We start from the raw sequence: 19,244 nt of genomic DNA, 5'->3' as shown, positions 1-19,244 counted from the left end.
AGTTGATATCCGTTTGACTTACGGCAGCGCCATCTAGCGGGTAGAGAGCCTGTATAGGGAGAGAGTGGCCGTAGGTGAAGTTGCCCGTGTTTGGTTGATTAGCTTTGGCAGAAAAATGGCGCCAAATGTCTCTCGCACTTCCTATGTTCGCCGTGCTTTTGAGTTGAATTGAAGTTCAGAAGACTTTTGGAAACGATTAAAAGGTATTTGAATTCTTGAGATACTTGTTATGCGTTGTGCATGCATGTTCGATTTAGTTGTATATCGTTTTTAGTACGTAATTATCGTTTGCGATCTTAAATACGAGTTCAAATAATGAAGCGTTTTGTGATGAAGTCGGTAGGCTTACATGTTTGAAGTAAACACGTTAGTAATTGTACACTATTGTTTTTGACATCTGTAATTCGTTCTGCAGACGTTCGTAAACGATGCCAGGTTGTGCTGCATTTGGTTGTTCTAATAGAGGCGAAAGTGGATTTCGCGCGTCAGCATTTCCACGCAATGAAGAAAGACGAAAGCAGTGGGCAGTCGCAGTCAACAGGGCTGACATAAATCAAACAGTAACCTTGTGGAAACCAACCAAGTACTCTTATCAATGCGAAGTAAGTCGGTTTTGCTTTTTACTACATATAACAACTTGCAATATACGTAGTTAAATTTGAAAACAAACCTGTAAATTGACTGCGTGAAAATTATTATAACACATTGTTCTTATAAACGAAGGCATTCAACGAATGATTTCGCCATATTGTGCTTTTGATTCGGTGAGTTTGTACTCCACTACTCCACTACTGGCCATTCAAAAGTCCCGCCCGCTGTTTGGCAGAAAAATGGCCGCTTGGCCACTCTCTCCCTATACAGGCTCTCTACTAGCGGGCCAACCATAGCGCTATCTGGTTTCCCCCTTCAAGCTAGACGAGTTTCGTTCTTTGTAGTTTTTTCGTTTGATGCTTATTTCGTGAGATATTTTGCCCGGTCACTATCGATGGACCACCGTGTATATGACTTTTTTTTTCTTCAAATGAGCGTTCCTGTCATATCCCTCAGTATTCACCATTCCACCTGGGACACTTAACTCAATAATTGTCCGCTGCGTTAAGCTTTTAAGATAGGATTAACCTATCAATGAGTAGATTATGACAGAAGTTTAAATTTTACCTGTATTAAATACCGAAAATGAAATATTTGTTGCGCCTCGAAGCCCTTAGATAGACAACTTGAAACTGGGTCCATACAACATGAATCGGGTTAACCGTTTGGTGATACACATTTTTTTTATTTTCTAGGATGCTATCTGTTCTTTCGGACATGTCCGAAAGAACAGATACAATCGGTGACCAAGCAGCTCGTTAGAATGACCGGTCGGGGCACAGATTTTCATCTGTCCCCGTTGACGTATGTCAACGCCTGTAAGCAGCTAAGGGTGTTCATTTCATTGTAAGATACACATTTTGTTTTCCGTTTTAGTGACACTTGGTTTCTTCACTAACACCAGCATGGCGGCCAGCAAGTGCGAGGGTCTTTGGCGGGCAGGCTGAGACAGCTGCAGTTGGACGGTGAGTGAAGCGGAGCGCGCAGCCTTACCTCTCCGAGACCCATGAGGACACGGATGGCGATGAACCAGCCGGAGCCGCCGTAGCGCGCGGCCACGGGCGACAGCAGCGTGAAGATGGCCGTGCAGAGGATGCCCAGGCCCAGCGAGTACTTGCCGCCGAAGCGCTCGGCCAGCATGCCGCCGGGCAGGTGCGTCACGATGTAGCCCCAGAAGAACGAGCTCAGGATCAGGCCCTGCGTCTCCTCGTCCCAGTCGAACTCGGCCAGCCCGCACTGCAAGCACACATCATACAGGCGCTTGCTACCTCACTAAATGGCTCTGAGCACTATGGGACTAAACTTCTGAGGTCATCAGTCCCCTAGAACTTAGAACTACTTAAACCTAACTAACCTAAGGACAACACATACATCCATGCCCGAGGCAGGATTCGAACCTGCGACCTTAGCGGTCGCGCGGTTCCAGACTGTAGCGCCTAGAACCGCTCGGCCCCTGCTACCTCACTGCGATCACACTTTCACTCATCAAACTGTACAACCCTTTAACAATAATACGCTGAAGAGCCAAAGAAACTGGTACACCTGCCTAATACCGTTCAGAACCCCCGCGAGCACGCAAAAGTGTCGCAACACGACGTGTCATGGACTCGACTAATGTCTGAAGTAGAGATGGGTAGTTCGGGAACGAACGGGTGCAAAGGAACGGTTCACCGAGATAAACGAAAGGACCGAGGAACGAATTCCAAGGAACGATCGGTTCGTAGTTCACTTCGGTCGCGTGCTCGTCTCAGTCTCGGTCTCCCTCGGCCCACTCGTCGTTCTTCGCATGACCACATGTATCAGTACCACTGCCGACTGCTCCTAGTTAGTTCGGTATCCAGTTGTTCGTTTCGTTCACTGCGCTCGCCCATTTTACGTGTGTTCCAAACTGTTCTTGCACTTCGTTCTGGCTATTCAGCGTCCACGACGGGGAATCAAAAAGTATTTTATAGTTAAATTACATAAAAATTACGTTGTATCTAATAGATACGTCTTTTCAGGTAAAAAAATGGCATATCAGCTCACTTCATTATATCGATGAACAGCAGAAGACATACTTATAACAAGGCAAGGTTTTTTTTTTTTTTCTTATTCATATATTTTTTGGGTCATCGACTTGGTTTAGCAACTAACTTTCAATAATTTGCTTAACTTTTAGTGTAAGAAAATTCTTATAAAACGATTTTCGTGTATCTTTCATATACAAAACATTACATTTAGGAAGGCTCTAATTATTATTAAGTTTGGTTGTTTCCAATTTGCATTATCCGCTAGTTAGGTTTCTTTGAAAAAAAAAAAGAAAAAAAGCAGTGGGTTGTAGGTCATTTTGGCTCAGTAGGAAAAGCGATGTCTCTCCATTTGAAAAGACATAGATTGACATAAAATCGTATTTACTTATTATCTCAAAAACATTTGTTCAGAAGGAGCTTCCAAACCAAAAACTTTATTACTGCGAACTTAATTATTATTATTATTATTGCTGCATTAACTTTAATAATGCAACATAAAAACCTAATCTTTACTAAGCGTGTGCCGCAAGTATGATGAGAAAACCACATTTTATTTTATGCTTGCATAAAGTCTCTACTTCGCCTACGAACTCAGAGACAACGTGAAGTACATATAGGGTGTAAACGATTATTGTTCACAACGTAGCATAGCTATGTAGTAGAAGTCGAAACGAAGAATTTTATACAGGACACTTGTGGTCTATTAAGTTGGGAATGGGCGACCAACAGGTTTACAAGGCTACGTGAGCCTCGCATTCGGGAGGACGACGGTTCAATCCCGCGTCCGGCCATCCTGATTTAGGTTTTCCGTGATTTCCCTAAATCACTCCAGGCAAATGCCGGGATGGTTCCTCTGAAAGGGCATGGCTGACTTCCTTCCCTAATCCGATGAGACCGATGACCACGCTGTCTGGTCTCCTTCCCCAAACCAACCAACCAACCAACTACATGAGCTATAACCCATGCGCGTCGCGTGAGATTTTCATGTTCTCTTCTCCAGCTCTCTACACATCGTCATCGATTGTTTAGCAGTTGTTGCTTGCATTAGCTTGTTATTTCTTCACTCCCTAATTATTACATGTTTGCCTGTTTGTTGTATCTGCTCGTAACGGGCAACACATCGTCCGTAATTGGCGAGCAGTCTGTACTCGGGGCCGGTTTTCCGTGCGCCACCCTATATTATTTCCCTGCGATCAGCCACACAACGCTACAGTTGGCTAAACGAGAGGTTCTGCAGAATCACGGAAATTACTTCTAAAAGTATGTAAGAATTCTGTGATGAATAAAAACTCTATACTCCAGTGAGGGAGGCAAGTGCCCCCTCTTGGTGCCCTCCATCCTTCAGTCACCTATACTACCAGGTTTTAGTTTTTCATAAGAACCATATACCAAGCACAAACGCACGGTGAACGAGTAAAAACGAACGGTTCCCGAAAAAGAACGATCAGCAGTGAACTAGTTCCCAAGAATGAACTAGTTTGCCCATCTCTAGTCCGAAGTAGTGCTGGGTCCATAAATCCGTAAGAGTACGAGAGGGTGGAGATGTGGACATCACTTCTGAACAGTACGTTGCAAAGTATCCCACATATGTTCAATAATGTTCATGTCTGGGGAGTCTGGTGACCAGCGGGTGTGTTTAAACTTCGATGTGTGGAGTGTCGCATTGTCCTGCTGGAACTGCCGAAGTCCGTCGGAATGCACAATGGACAAGAATGGTTGCAGGTGATCAGGAAGTATGCTTACGTATGTGTCACCTGTCAGAGTCGTATCTAGACGTATCGGATCTTCAAACTTATTTTACATCCAAACGGCACATTTCCGGGCATAAGCTACTCGTCAAACCTTTATGTTCTAGAATGAGAATTTTCACTCTGCAGCGGAGTGTGCGCTGATATGAAACTTCCTGGCGGATTAAAACTGTGTGCCGGACCGAAACTCGATCTCGGGACCTTTTGCCTTTCGCGGGCAAGTGCTCTACCAACTGAGCTACCCAAGCACGACTCACGACCCGTCCTCACAGCTTCATTTCTGCCAGTACCTCGTCTCCAACCTTCCAAACGTCACAGAAGCTCTCCTGCGAACTTTGCAGAAATAGCACTCCTGGAAGAAAGGATATTCCGGAGACATGGCTTATACACAGCCTGGGGGATGTGTCCTGAATGAGATTTTCACTCTGCAGCGGAGTGTGCGCTGATATGAAACATCCCTCAGGCTGTGGCTAAGCCATGTCTCCGCAATATCCTTTCTTCCAGGAGTCCTAGTTCTGCAAGGTTCGCGGAAGAGCTTCTGTGAAGTTTGGAAGGTAGGAGACGAGGTACTGGAAGAATTGAAGCTCTGAGGACGGGTCGTAAGTCGTACTTGGGTAGCTCAGTTGGTAGAGCACTTGCCGGCGAAAGACAAAAGGTCCCGAGTTCGAGTCTCAGTCCGGCACACAGTTTTAATCTGTCAGGAAGTTTTATGTTCTAATTCCCCTGTACAGCCTCTAGAAGCCTGGTACAGCATTTGTGGAACACCCTGTACACAGAGTGCTTGACTGTCAATAGCACAAACTGAGGTAGGTGACGGTTGACAATAATGGAAGCAAAAATGATTCCATAAACTTGGGTACACAAACGAACCATTTGTGACAAAATTTGAGAATTATTCGAATTCATTTCCCCTTATTATGCAATTAATCCTTTCTAGCCCCAAACACACTTCATCACCTCACTCCCATCATCAATGGGTAGGTCTACTTCTACTATCTGATTCTCTAGATTGTTACATACCGTAAGACCATCTTTTACCATTCGTTTGGCTGACATAATAGATGTAACTGATTTTTCATAGAACATTCTAAGACAAAAAAACGAGTCGGTAGATGAACTATACGTGTACAGATAAACAAATGATTACAATTTCAGAAAAACTGGGTGATTCATTCAAGAGAAAGAGACTTACAAATTCTAAAAATACACTACTGGCCATTAAAATTGCTACACCACGAAAAAGACGTGCTAATGACGCGACATTTAACCGACAGGAAGAAGATGCTGTGATATGCAAATGATTAGCTTTTCACAGCATTCACACAAGGTTGGTGCCGGTGGCGACACCCACAACGTGCTGACATGAGGAAAGTTTCCAACCGATTTCTCATACACAAACTGCAGTTGAACGGCGTTGCCTGGTGAAACGTTGTTGTGATGCCGCGTGTAAGGAGGAGAAATGCGTACCATCACGTTTCCGACTTTGATAAAGATCGGGTTGTATGTAGCCTATCGCGATTGCGGTTTATCGTATCGCGACATTGCTGCTCGCGTTGGTCGAGATCCAATGACTGTTGGCAGAATATGGAATCGGTGGGTTCAGGAGGGTAATACGGAACGCCGTGCTGGATCCCAACGGCCTCGTATCACTAGCAGTCGAGATGACAGGCATCTTATCCGCACGGCTGTAACGGATCGTGCAGCCACGTCTCAATCCCCGAGTCAACAGATGGGGACGTTTTCAAGACAACAACCATCTGCACGAACAGTTCGACGACGTTTGCAGAAGCATGGACTATCAGATCGGAGACCATGGCTGCGGTTACCCTTGACGCTGCATCACAGACTGGAGCGCCTGCGATGGTATACTCAACGACGAATCTGGGTGCACGAATGGCAAAACGTCATTTTTTCGGATGAATTCAGGTTCTGTTTACTGCATCATGATGGTCGCATCCGTGTTTGGTGACATTCTCCAGATCTCTCACCAACTGAAAACGTCTGGTCAATGATGGCCGAGCAACTGGCTCGTCACAATACGCCAGTCACTACTCTTGATGAACTGTGGAATCGTGTTAAAGCTGCATGGGCAGCTGTACCTGTAGACGTCTTCCAAGATCTGTTTGACTCAATGCCAGGCGTATCGAGGCCGTTATTACGGCCAGAGGTGGTTGTTCCGGGTACTGATTTCTCAGGATCTATGCACCCAAATTGCGTGAAAATGTGATCACATGTCAGTTCTAGTATAGTATATTTATCCAATGAATACCCGTTTATCATCTGCATTTCTTCTTGGTGTAGCAATTGTAATGGCCAGTAGTTTACTCTAGTCTACGCTTCAACGATAGCCTGTGGTTGTTTTATAACTCTAATTGTACCCAACAACAGCACTTCTTCACCAGAAGTATGTGGACACTCCCTTTTATAAATGTACGTGAGTATGATCTTTGACAGTGTCGAGATAACTGTGAACACCAGATGATCCTGAAGAAAATCTCAGCAAAAAGGTGTATAAAAGAAATTCAACATGATGCGGCCTAATATAAGATTTAAATTCAAAGCGGGAATGCTTAGGCCTATTACAGTATTTCTCAATAAGAAAGCGAGTTGGATGGACAGCGCTGGTGGCGCCACAACCTTTCACAAAACCATCTTGCTTGGTGGTAATATAGACGACCTTATGTATTCTCTTCTAATATTTTCGTTGTGTGTGAACATACTGCCAGGTTCCCCTTCAGTTTCAACTCGGTTGCTATCTTCATCTCTTGAATTGTCTTGTTGGTGAAGCCCGTCGGTAAGAATGTACATAAAGGATAAAGAAAAACATGCGAAATACCGAGCTGGCCTCGAATTCGTCGTCAGCGGGGCACTGCAGGCCGACATCTGGCTGGCTGTCGTTGGAGGAGGAGTTTCCAGTGCTGGAGCCTGCTGAGGGGTCGCTGCACGCCATCTCCGTGATGGCCACCGACAGACTGGTGCGCATCGTGTACGCGTTGGCGATCGCCAGGAATCCCATCACCGAGAGCACGTAGCGCTGCTGGATGCAGCCTGCAACAGAACGCGCCGAACGTTTGTAAGTGGGGTAGACTCAAATCGGGGAAATCTACCGACACACATGACGTTGTCACAGGGACACTCGTGGCCCAGTGCCTGGAAACAAAGCTGCTTGGCTGTTCGCACGCTACTGACGTGAACATCTATGGAAAGTGGTTGATGGACCGTGAAACCACGAGTAGGCGACAAGGTGTTGGGCGTCCATGCCTCATCACAGAACGCAGAGCTCGGAGACTTGCTCGCTCTGTACAGTGGTGAACCCCGGTAAAAATTGTTGTTTTGAAGAGCACGCCGCAGCGCGTAGTGTGAAGCAGTCGCCCTCCGTTTCTGGCGGTGGCGTCGCTGTGGCAATCGCAGCTGTGGTGTCTCCCTCTGGTGGAAAAGGGGAAAGGTAGCCTGTTCACGTGCATTTGAGGGGCGCTATGAGCTCTCCAGTCGGTCTGTCTGGGTCAGTCTGCTGTACCCAGCTTGCTAGTCTGTCTCTCGTCCGCATTTGTTAGGCCGTTAGTGTCTGTCTGTCGTTCAGAGTGCTAGTATGTCTGTCGTTCGAATCAACCTTTAAAGCCGGCAAAATAAGAGTCTTTCAACTCCGCCAGTAAGAGAACTCAGCGAGTGGTCGCCCGGTCGGGGCTGAGTTCCTGCATCTGAGTCTGCGCGTTAGGCCACCAGTCTGCTCGAGTATGCTCAGGCAACGGTCATTGGCGGTTGGATCGATCGGTCGGTCGGTCGCACACTGAGACACAAGATGACTTGTCCGTCTTGAGCATCGGCGCATGTGAGGTCGCCACGTGAGTCCAGTGGGCCGCGGGGTATAGCGAGGGGTAGTGGCTTCGCGGTCGACACGAGAGCAACAGGAGTCAACCCACCACATCGGTCTGGCCGGTGCGAGCTGCGACGCCGTGAGCCGGGAGATCGGCGCGCCTTCCTGCGTCCGTTGAAGCGGCTGGCAGCGGACGGTTCGGGAGAACGATTTGGGTTTGCTACGCCAGATCTTCTCGAGAAATCGCAGTTTATTGGAAGTTAAGTGATTGGTGATATCTTGTTTGATTTACTCTTGTTAAATTCTACTTGTTTTCTTGGTGAGGTCACCAGCCGTTTTTGCTTTGGGGTCGTCCCACCATTCTTCTCCGTTTGCCCACCCGCGGGAAGGTGGTTGTTTATAAATTGGGTGGTCAGTTTTTCCCTTGTGAAGTAGGGGCGGGTTAGAGCAACCTGCGGTTCGGGTTGTTAGGTAATCTCCCTATCAATCTACCGTACGTTAGCAGCTGCCTCTGTCATGTTTGTCGGATTTGGTGTGTTAGCGAATTTATTGCTTGGAGTGCAACGACCTAATACCTGAAATATGTTTTGATCTTTGGAAACTTTGATATTATTGCCTATCATCTCGAGAGGCGGTATCTGTGTACTGTAGAGCATCTTAACTATTGCTTGGCGAACCCTGTAGAATTTTATATAAGATTTCATTTCATGGACTTTTATTTAAATGATCATTTTAGTATATAAAGTTGCCACCCTTTCACCGTAAGACTTTTCTTACAAGTTAAAATCAAGTTGCACCTTCGGTGGCAAGGTTAATATTTTAATTGTTAGTGTTTGTAGCATTTCTATCCCTCCTACGGGGGGTGCATAGTTTGTGTGCTTGTGTAAATTGTTAAAACTCTTAGTTTAAAGTTATCTGGTGTGTTGCAGAGTTGCACCAGTGTAGTCTTTCAGAGGTTGTTCTGAGCGGTCGTAACTACGGCCGTGTCAAAAGGGAGCGGCAATGTTCTCTGCCTGAAAGCTCATACAGTCAAAGCTTGTTTCTTTCTGCCTCTGAATAAATTGTAACTTTGATATTTAGAGGGTGCTTTCTGATTATAATTTAAAATCTGTTTCTTTTAAAAAATGTTTTAGGCACTATTAAAGCGAATAAAATTCCCATTTGTTAAAGGGAACTTGGTTGTGATTTCATCAGTTACTCCCTGGCAACTACTTCCATGCTTACATAGTGTGATTAAATGTGTTAATGTTCTTGATGAATCGCTAGTAAATAAAATAAATTCTTAAGAATATTCTTTGAAAATTAAACACGGTTTAAGTGGCATAGCGGGCTATCTGATCTGTAATGCTGGTGAAGGCCAAAGTGTTCTGAAGCCTTTGGTTCAGTGCACATTGTTAAATAAGAGGTTGCACGCCATACAAACCTTGCTTGTTCCTACGTTGACCCAACGACATCGTTAATTACTATTGCAGTGGGCGCAGATTGGACAGTGGATCAGTGGAGACTTGTCGCCTTTCACGCGCCGTGCCATTGACGTAGAGGTCAGTGGGGGGCTATATTGAGCTATGGGGTCATTCATCTGGGCTTCCATGGAACGTATTATAGTAATCAAAGGCCAGTATGCCAGTTGCGAACCACGTCAATACTACGGACCATCTGTTAATGCTTGATGTGTTCCCCAGCGGCGATGGCATCTTCTCACAGAATAATTTTCCATGTCGCAAAGACAATATCGTGTTCCTGTAGGTTCACGAGCGTCATAGCGAACTCACATTGAGGCGGCAGCCACCAAATTCGCCTAATCTGAAGGATTTCTAGCATTATTTTCTGCTAGAAGGGCACCCCTCAATAAATTTGGGGAAAGACATTATTGCGCTTGGCCATACTTTAAAATGCTTTATTCCACTCTACTACACTGCGGGAAAAGATCATAGTATTTTATAAGTTCTCAGTTCACTCATTATTTATTGTTGTAACGGTGCATGTGGACTACATAAAATGACTACATTTATAGATCAATGACGCTTGCACTTCTGAGTTACCAGGTATCGATACATGCTGAATCACCCATATTAGTACGTGGTGTAGCATCCACAGGCGCCAAGGCAGGCGCTGATTCTGGCATACAGTCGATCGTACAGATATTGAATACTGTCTTGGGAGACGTTGTGTGACGCCTAGTCGTGCTGTTCACGTGGTTCTGTAAGAGTTTTTCATTGACGAGTCGCACGAATCATTCCTATCGTATCCTAGCATGTTCGATTGGAGACAGCCGGCCGCTGTGGCCGAGCGGTTCTAGGCGCTTCAGTCCGAAACGGCGTTGCTGCTACGGTAGCAGGTTCGAAACCTACCTCGGGCATGGATGTGTGTCATGTCCTTAGGTTAGTTAGGTTTAAGTAGTTTCTAAGTCTAGGGGACTGCTAACCCCGGATGTTAAGTCCCACAGCGCTTAGAGGCATTTGAACCATTTTGAATGGAGACAAGTCCGGAGATCGTGCTGCCCAGGGAAGATGCTGCACGTCTCGCAGATCATGTTGAGTTTTACGGGCAGTGTGGGCGAGCGTTGTCCTGCTGGAACAGCACGTCACCTTCATGTTTCGAGAGTGGCAAAAGAATGGGTCTAACAACAATCTGCTTGTATCGAGCACTCCTTAGCGTCCTCTCCAGAAACACCGAAAGTAAACCGGAGCTGTAGCTTATCGTACCCCAGACCATAAGGCCGTTGGGTCTTGGACGAATGCAGTCTAAGAGAAAGCACTCGCCAGGTCTGAGTCGTACGTTCAAACGACCACCACTTGCGTGAAAACAAAATCTGCTTTCAACGCTGAGGACCCCAGGTCGCCATTCCATCTTCCAATGATCCTCCGACAGCACAGTCGAACCGTGCACATCGATGCTGTGCTGTGAATGGAAGGCGGGTTAGAGGTGTGCGTGCTGGTAGTCCCACTGCTAACAACATTTCATGTCGACACGTGTGGGCTCACAAGCTCTCTTTGTCCGAACTGTGGTAGCTGTACGATCTGCCACTGCTACCTTAAAGTACTACGATCCCAGCAGACGCCTGTGCCGTTGAACGTCCAGAACCTCATCTACGAGTGTGAGAATGTCCACGTGACGACTGACACCAGCATCGTTGCACAACTGACGCAGCACCTCCACCTTGTGTGAGAATTCTCCCAAAGGACCATCCGGCCACTCGGAAGGCCGCAATGTGACCCCTTTCAGACTGGTTCATTTGGCTGTAGGATGCACGGGTGCGTCCCCGTGGCATAGTTTCCTGGTTGCTTCACGCGGTTTGCACCACACTGAGCCTTCTGGCTGTGGGCATTCCCTATTAATGGGTAGACACAGACTGCGCTCTGCTAGCTATGCCATGATGCTATCTGTTGGCTGACGATGTTGGAACAATCTACTATCCCCCAGGTGACATACACCATCATCAGATCCAAATAGACGTCGACATTCCGCATGTACTAATTTTTTTCCGGCAGTGCAGTTTCAAAAATGACCCGTTTCCAGAACATCGTCATCATCTCGTCAAGAAATTGTTTGCCACACGTATTCGTGCATATCACGGTCGTTATCAACGTACATTACCTCATGATGCATAGCTACAAGTCAAACTTATACACAGTTATTTAGGAACTGACACATGCGTATCATTGGATATACAGGGTGGTCCATTGATCGTGACCGGGCCAAATATCTCACGAAATAAGCGTCAAACGGAAAAACTACAAAGAACGAAACTTGTCTAGCTTGAAGGGGGAAACCAGATGGCGCTATGGTTGGCCCGCTAAATGGCGCTGCCATAGGTCAAAGGGATATCAGCTGCGTTTTTTAAAACAGGAACCCCCATTTTTATTACATATTCGTGTAGTACGTAACGAAATATGAATGTTTTAGTTGGACCAAATTTTTCGATTTGTGACAGATGGCGCTGTAATAGTCACAAACGTATAAGTACGTGGAATCACGTAACATTCCGCTTGTGCGGCCGGTATTTGCTTCGTGATACATTCCCCTGGTTAAAATGGACCGTTTACTAATTGCGGAAAAGGTCGATATCGTGTTGATGTATGGCTGTTGTGATCAAAATGTCCAACGGGTAAGTGCTATGTATGCTGCTCCGTATCCTGGACAACATCATCCAAGTGTCCGGACCGTTTGCCAAATAGTTACGTTATTTAAGGAAACAGGAAGTGTTCAGCCACATGTGAAACGTCATCCACGACCTGCAACAAATGATGATGCCCAATTAGGTGTTTTTGCTGCTGTCGCGGCTAATCCGCACATCAGTAGCAGACAAATTGCGCCAGAATCGGGAATCTCAAAAACGTCGGTGTTAAGAATGCTACATCAACATCGATTGCACCCGGACCATATTTCTATGCACCAAGAATTGCATGGCGACGACTTTGAACGTCGTGTACAGTTCTGCCACTGGGCACAAGAGAAATTACAGGACGATGACAGATTTTTTTGCACGCGTTCTATTTAGCGACGAAGCGTCATTCACCAACAGCGATAACGAAAACCGGCACAATATGAACTATTGTGCAACGTAAAATCCACTATGGTTGCGACAAGTGGAATGTATGGTGGGGCATTATGGGAGGAAGGATAATTGGCCCCCATTTTATCGATGTCAGTCTAAATTGTGCAATGTATGCTGATTTCCTACGTAATGTTCTACCGATATTACTACAAGATGATTCACTGCATGACAGAATGGCGATGTACTTCCAACATGATGGATGTCCGGCACATAGCTCGTGTGCGGTTGAAGCGGTATTGAATAGTATATTTCATGACAGGTGGATTGGTCGTCGAAGCACCATACCATGGCCCGCACGTTCACCGGATCTGACGTCCCCGGGATTTATTTCTGTGGGGAAAGTTGAGGAATATTTGCTATCGCCATCCACCGACAACGCCTGACAACATGCGTCAGCGCATTGTCAATGCATGTGCGAACATTACGGAAGGCGAACTACTCGCTGTTGAGATGAATGTCGTTACACGTATTGCCAAGTGCATTGAGGTTGACGGACATCATTTTGAGCATTTATTGCATTAATGTGGTATTTACAGGTAATCACGCTGCTACAGCATGCCTTCTCAGAAATTATAAGTTCACAAAGGTATATGTATCACATCGGAACAACCGAAATAAAATGTTCAAACCAACCTGCGTTCTGTATTTTAATTTAAGAAACCCAGCTGTTACCAACTGTTCGTCTAAAATTGTGAGCCATATGTTTGTGACTATTAGATCGTCATGTGTCACAAAACGAAAAAAGTGGTCCAGCTAAAACATTCATCTTTCTTTACGTACTACACGAATATGTAATAAAAATGGGGGTTCCTATTTAAAAAAAACGCAGTTGATATCCGTTTGACCTATGGCAGCACCATCTAGCGATCAAACCATAGCGCCATCTGGTTTCCCCCTTCAAGCTAGACATGTATCGTTCTTTGTTGTTTTTTTCGTTTGACGGTCATTATATATATATATATATATATATATATATATATATATATATATATATATATATTCCATTCAACATCACCCATATATATAGGTAATGTTGAATGGATTATGGTTGTGGACACGTAGTCGAAGTGGTCACTGTCACTTCCTAGCAGTGAACAGGACGTTCTGTCTCTTTCGCATCAGTGCGCTTTCAAGGGAAAAAAATTCGAGGTTGTTCTTTAACGTTCTCGATCTCTTGTGAATATTCTCGAATGTTAACGAACGCTATACGTACAATGAAACTTGAGAACGGCAGTTATAGCATTGATCCGCACTTCGGCAAAATCATCTTAACCGGTGAGTTGTGTACATTATAAAGACAGAGGAATAAAAGAGTATATCGGCTTGTGGAGGGAAACTACGGAAAAACAGCATGATCGTGAAGGCGCATAATTTTACCAACAAAAAAGAAAGTCGTTCAACAAACAAATCAGCGAATACAGAATAGAGTTCCAGAGGAAGTAAAAATACATTGATGCAATGATGAACCAAGACAAAATACTAAACTTCCCAACAGAATTCTTGTATTCGCTCAATTTTCCCCCTACGCCTTCGTAAAAGAACTTGTAAACAAGATAACAGAAGTGGTAATAACCTAAAAACTTAAAGGCTAATCAGTATTCATACCATGAATTCCGCTCATTTCAACTAACAATTTGGCTTTGATAGTCTCCAATTTGCAGAAATACCACTGTACAGTGTGATTATCAATAAAGCACGTGGGCAAACCTTACAGTGTTATGGAGTGAACTTGAAAGAACCGTGTTTCTTGCACAGACAACATTGTTTTCCTTGTTGTACATCCACAAAACCTATATGTCTTCTAACCCGAAAGCAAAATTCCAAATGTAGCTTTGAATAAGTTAAATACTACACATACGATGTGATTCACTGCAGTTTTTCCAGTTCAGAAAACAAAGGAAGAAAACAAGCGACGTATGTCCTTTTCAGCTAGTAGGATTGTCACTTGAATACGAAAACCAGCCACCAAGTATGGTATAAATAGCTAATTTAAATCCAATCATTACCAGTTTAGAATATTTTTAAAGTCCACCCTCGGGTGGTCGTTACAAGCTTTCTTGCTGAGGTCTCGCTTTGTGGTCGTTATTTGTTTGCTGCTATAATATAAACAATTTTAGTGTTTAAAATTTTTTTATACACATGGAAAAGTTTTTAATTTGATGAATCGTACGGAAAACGTTCTTAAAGCTGATTACTATATAATTGGACAAAATCTTACGTGATGTATGGTCCTGAGCGACTCATTCGTCAAACATTTGTATTGTATATTTCTACGAGGGCATGCAGAAAGGTAATGGATCAAACTTTTTTATTCTGTTCTCAGTATCAGTTGAGGTATTCCATGTCATGCATGCCACTCGGTCGACTTTTCCGCTTTACTGATGCAAATTGCAACCACACGCCGCTAGATGGTTCCGAATTGTAGCGTGTAACATGGCTGTGTGTAACGTAACTGTGTTGGTGCGTGAGAAAACTAAAAGTACGACTTCGAAGAATTCGTCCTCACTTGGAGCACTCTCCGCTTCAGCATGACAACACCACGCCACACACAAGTGCTGTGGCATCTGCAACAATCCGACGCCTTGGGTTCACTGTCATCAATGGCCCTCTTTACAGTTCCTTGGCCCATCCGATTTTCTTCATCTGTTTCCAAAACTTATAGAATACCTTCGAGGGCTTCGCTTTGATAATCATGAAGCCGCGCAAGCAGAGCTGAGGTTGTGGCTATTCTACAGTGACGATATCAAAAAACTGGTCTCCCTTTGGGAAAAATCTGTTCGTCGCCAAGGTGATGACGTTGAAAATTACATAAGTGGGCATGAAAAATAAAGACGTAGAACTTTTGTTTTATTGAGAAAGGCCTCGTAAATTTCGTTGTGTCGCGCATGCACAATGAACATATGTACTGCATAATTCACTAATTATCCGTTGACTGCAGTTATCCGTTTAAGAGCTTATTAAACCGACAAAGTTTCTGCTATTGAGCGGCTTAGAGGTACATATGGGATTGTCTGTCTGATGTGTAAGTTTTGTAAGCATAAGTAAGGACACTTGTTCCTCATATTACAGAAGTTGATTCGCCCAGATCGCATGAAAATACACAATGATTACTAGTTTCACTGAAATTAAATTGCCATCTTCAGATCATTTGTATAGAAAAAAATTCCTATCAAATGTCAACAAGGACACAAGATGAATGAACTTTACAAGCGCTGAAACTTCCCCTTCAAAAATTAAGAATGACTGTGCTGGTAAACTTCTACGTTATTTCATTTTCAAACAACTGAGCAAAACTGAACGTACTCAGACAGTTCTCTCCTTACTTATTCTGATCATCACTAAACTGACACACAATATTTTTTTAGCGCAACGCAATCTAACTTTCATTAATCCCTACAAAAGAATGGCCCTGACTAACAATAACCTGTACCTTTCATGAATGACTTAACCTCACAAAAATCTTCGTTACTCAAACTACTGCAATACAGCGAGCGACAATACTGCCAGCTACATAAAAGATTCTAACTACTGAAGGCACTAATTACTGATAGGCATAGTTAGCAAATGAAAGATTTTGATAGAGAACAAACAATGTATTTACCTTAATAATGTTCAAAAGTCATAATATATATACCAGTTCATGACATCCAGTCTTACAAATTTCCTTTTTCTGACGGTCACACGTCCAGATCGTCCGCTCTCAAAACTCTGGCATCACTCTCCCCTCATCCACCACTACTGGCGGCTCACCTCCAACTGTGCAACGCTACACTCTGTTCACATCCAACTGTCCAACACTACACAGGCAAATATCCAACAATGAGTCCAGCCAGCCACAGACTGCACACAGCACAGTCAGTGATTTTCATACAGAGCACTACGTGGCGTTACCAACATAAAAACCTAAACAGCCTACTTAAAGCGTCTTATGTATTTTATTTGTGACTATTGCGCACTGTTCACACAGCTGTTCCCTTATTGTATGGCGAGACATGGTGTCCAATTAGTGTGAAGAGTCGACAAAGTGGACTGTCCCCGTAAAAACTTTTTCTATACAGATGATCTGAAGATAGCGATTTAATTTCACTGAAAATAGTAACCAATGTGTATTTTTATGCGATGTTGGCGAATAAACTTCTGTAATAAGAACAACCATGTTCAGATTCTGAGATCGTTTCCAATACAGCTGGCAATGTCAGGTAATCATCAAAATACGTAAGTAGTTTAAGGAGGCATGTGAGGAAAACGATACAATCACATCCACATATTCAGCGACAGTACCTTGGCAGCTAACGCCACTCTAAGCTTCAAGAGCTGCAAAATCAAGGTCGGAATTATTTAATTCCCACACATGTCATTAAACTGTGCAGTTATCCGCTCAGAAGTACTTGCCGACTAAATGCAAACTGCAATGACTCATCGTTGTAAATAACAATACGGTGTTCCCACGGGTGGCAACGCGTTCTTTGTGTGTCTGTAACAATGGGAGATCTCCGTCACCAAACCTGTTATTAGTTTGTCAGGTGACAAGTAATATTCCGCTACCCGTCATCCTCCAGCTACCATGAACCGGTTAAATCTTGTTGATCTAAAAACTGAACCGGCTTATTCAGAGGTCACAGCAAACATCCCACGGGACACAGTCTGAAATGAACATACGTAATTTAGCAGTAAAAATTCGAAGCTATAATAACATTAACATTCAACAACATGGATATGAGTGATTGAAAATGAATTTTATACTGTAGGCTATGCACATTTGAATACATAAATAGCTAAAGTTACAGAAAAGTATGAAACGTCTGACCGAGAATTCAGTCTAATGCGAAGCTGGTAGCCCCACGATCGGCTCTCTACGCGTCATAGAATGAAATCAAAGAGGTTCTAGATACGTTCCTGGGGAATGGAAATCCCGCGGCTTGTATGCGGTATGACTGTAGGAACAAATTGGCAAGTATTTCCGAGATATAGTCTAAATTCCATGATGCACACTCAGCTCCAAAGCACACCATTTGAGGCTAATAATTTGACCATCGTCGAGCATACAAAGATTGACATTAACTGGGCTTCACTGGCCCATAGATGATTTCATACACAGCTGATGACGTTGTAAATACGCCAGAATAAACTATGGGGTAATTATTTTTGATACATATCCACATATTCAGCGACAGTACCTTGGCAGCTAACGGCACTCTAAGCTTCAAGACCTGCAAAATCAAGGTCGGAATTATTTAATTCCCACACATGTCATTAAACTGTGCAGTTATCCGCTCAGAAGTACTTGCTGACGTTTCTAGCATTTGTAGACTTAGAGAAAGCTTTTGACAATGTTAACTGGACTACTCTCTTTCAAATTCTGAAGGTGGCAGGTATAAAATACAGGGAGCGAAAGGCTATTTACAATTTGTACAGAAACCAGATGGCAGTTATAAGAGTCGAGGGGCATGAAAGGGAAGCAGTGGTTGGGAATGGAGTGAGACAGGGTTGTAGCCTCTCCCCGATGTTATTCAATCTGTATATTGAGCAAGCAATAAAGGAAACAAAAGAAAAATTCGGATTAGGTATTAAAATTCATGGAGAAGAAGTAAAAACTTTGAGGTTCGCCGATGACATTGTAATTCTGTCAGAGACACCAAAGGACTTGGAGAGCAGTTGAACGGAATGGACAGTGTCTTGAAAGGAGGATATAAGATGAACATCAACAAAAGCAAAACGAGGATAATGGAATGTAGTCAAATTAAATCGGGTGATGCTGAGGGAATTAGATTAGGAAATGAGACACTTAAAGTAGTAAAGGAGTTTTGCTATTTAGGGAGTAAAATAACTGATGATGGTCGAAGTAGAGAGGATATAAAATGTAGACTGGCAATGGCAAGGAAATCGTTTCTGAAGAAGAGAAATTTGTGAACATCGAGTATAGATTTAAGTGTCAGGAAGTCGTTTCTGAAAGTATTTGTATGGAGTGTAGCCATATATGGAAGTGAAACATGGACGATAACTAGTTTGGACAAGAAGAGAATAGCAGTTTTCGAAATGTGGTGCTACAGAAGAATGCTGAAGATAAGGTGGGTAGATCACGTAACTAATGAGGAGGTATTGAATAGGATTGGGGAGAAGAGAAGTTTGTGGCACAGCTTGACTAGAAGAAGGGATCGGTTGGTAGGACATGTTTTGAGGCATCAAGGGATCACAAATTTAGCATTGGGGGGCAGCATGGAGGGTAAAAATCGTAGAGGGAGACCAAGAGATGAATACACTAAGCAGATTCAGAAGGATGTAGGTTGCAGTAGGTACTGGGAGATGAAGAAGCTTGCACAGGATAGAGTAGCATGGGGAGCTGCATCAAACCAGTCTCAGGACTGAAGACAACAACAACAACAACAACAACAACATATCCCTACACCAATGTGTAATGTCACCCAAAATCCATATAACGGGGAAAACGACTCCCTAAAAGCACGTTTTAGGAAGAACGAACAATTCTATCAGCCACATTTGAGCTCATTTACATGGTAGAGTTA

General features: G+C 43.9%; 1 protein-coding gene across 2 annotated transcripts in view; it reads right to left on the bottom strand.

The window, feature by feature from the left end:
* The window catches only part of LOC124619456 (putative inorganic phosphate cotransporter), a 358,088-nt gene that overhangs the window by 65,669 nt on the left and 273,175 nt on the right, over positions 1-19,244 (bottom strand). For both annotated transcript variants that reach the window (XM_047145852.1, XM_047145853.1), the window contains exons 2-3: positions 7,185-7,396; positions 1,585-1,827 (exon numbers count right to left, since the gene is read on the bottom strand). In XM_047145852.1, the coding sequence (XP_047001808.1) occupies positions 1,585-1,827; positions 7,185-7,396 (455 nt within the window). The remainder of the gene's footprint in view (positions 1-1,584; positions 1,828-7,184; positions 7,397-19,244) is intronic.

The sequence above is a fragment of the Schistocerca americana genome, chromosome 6, assembly GCF_021461395.2.
Source record: "Schistocerca americana isolate TAMUIC-IGC-003095 chromosome 6, iqSchAmer2.1, whole genome shotgun sequence".
Taxonomy (NCBI): domain Eukaryota; kingdom Metazoa; phylum Arthropoda; class Insecta; order Orthoptera; family Acrididae; genus Schistocerca; species Schistocerca americana.
This window is presented reverse-complemented; position numbering and strand designations above follow the sequence as displayed.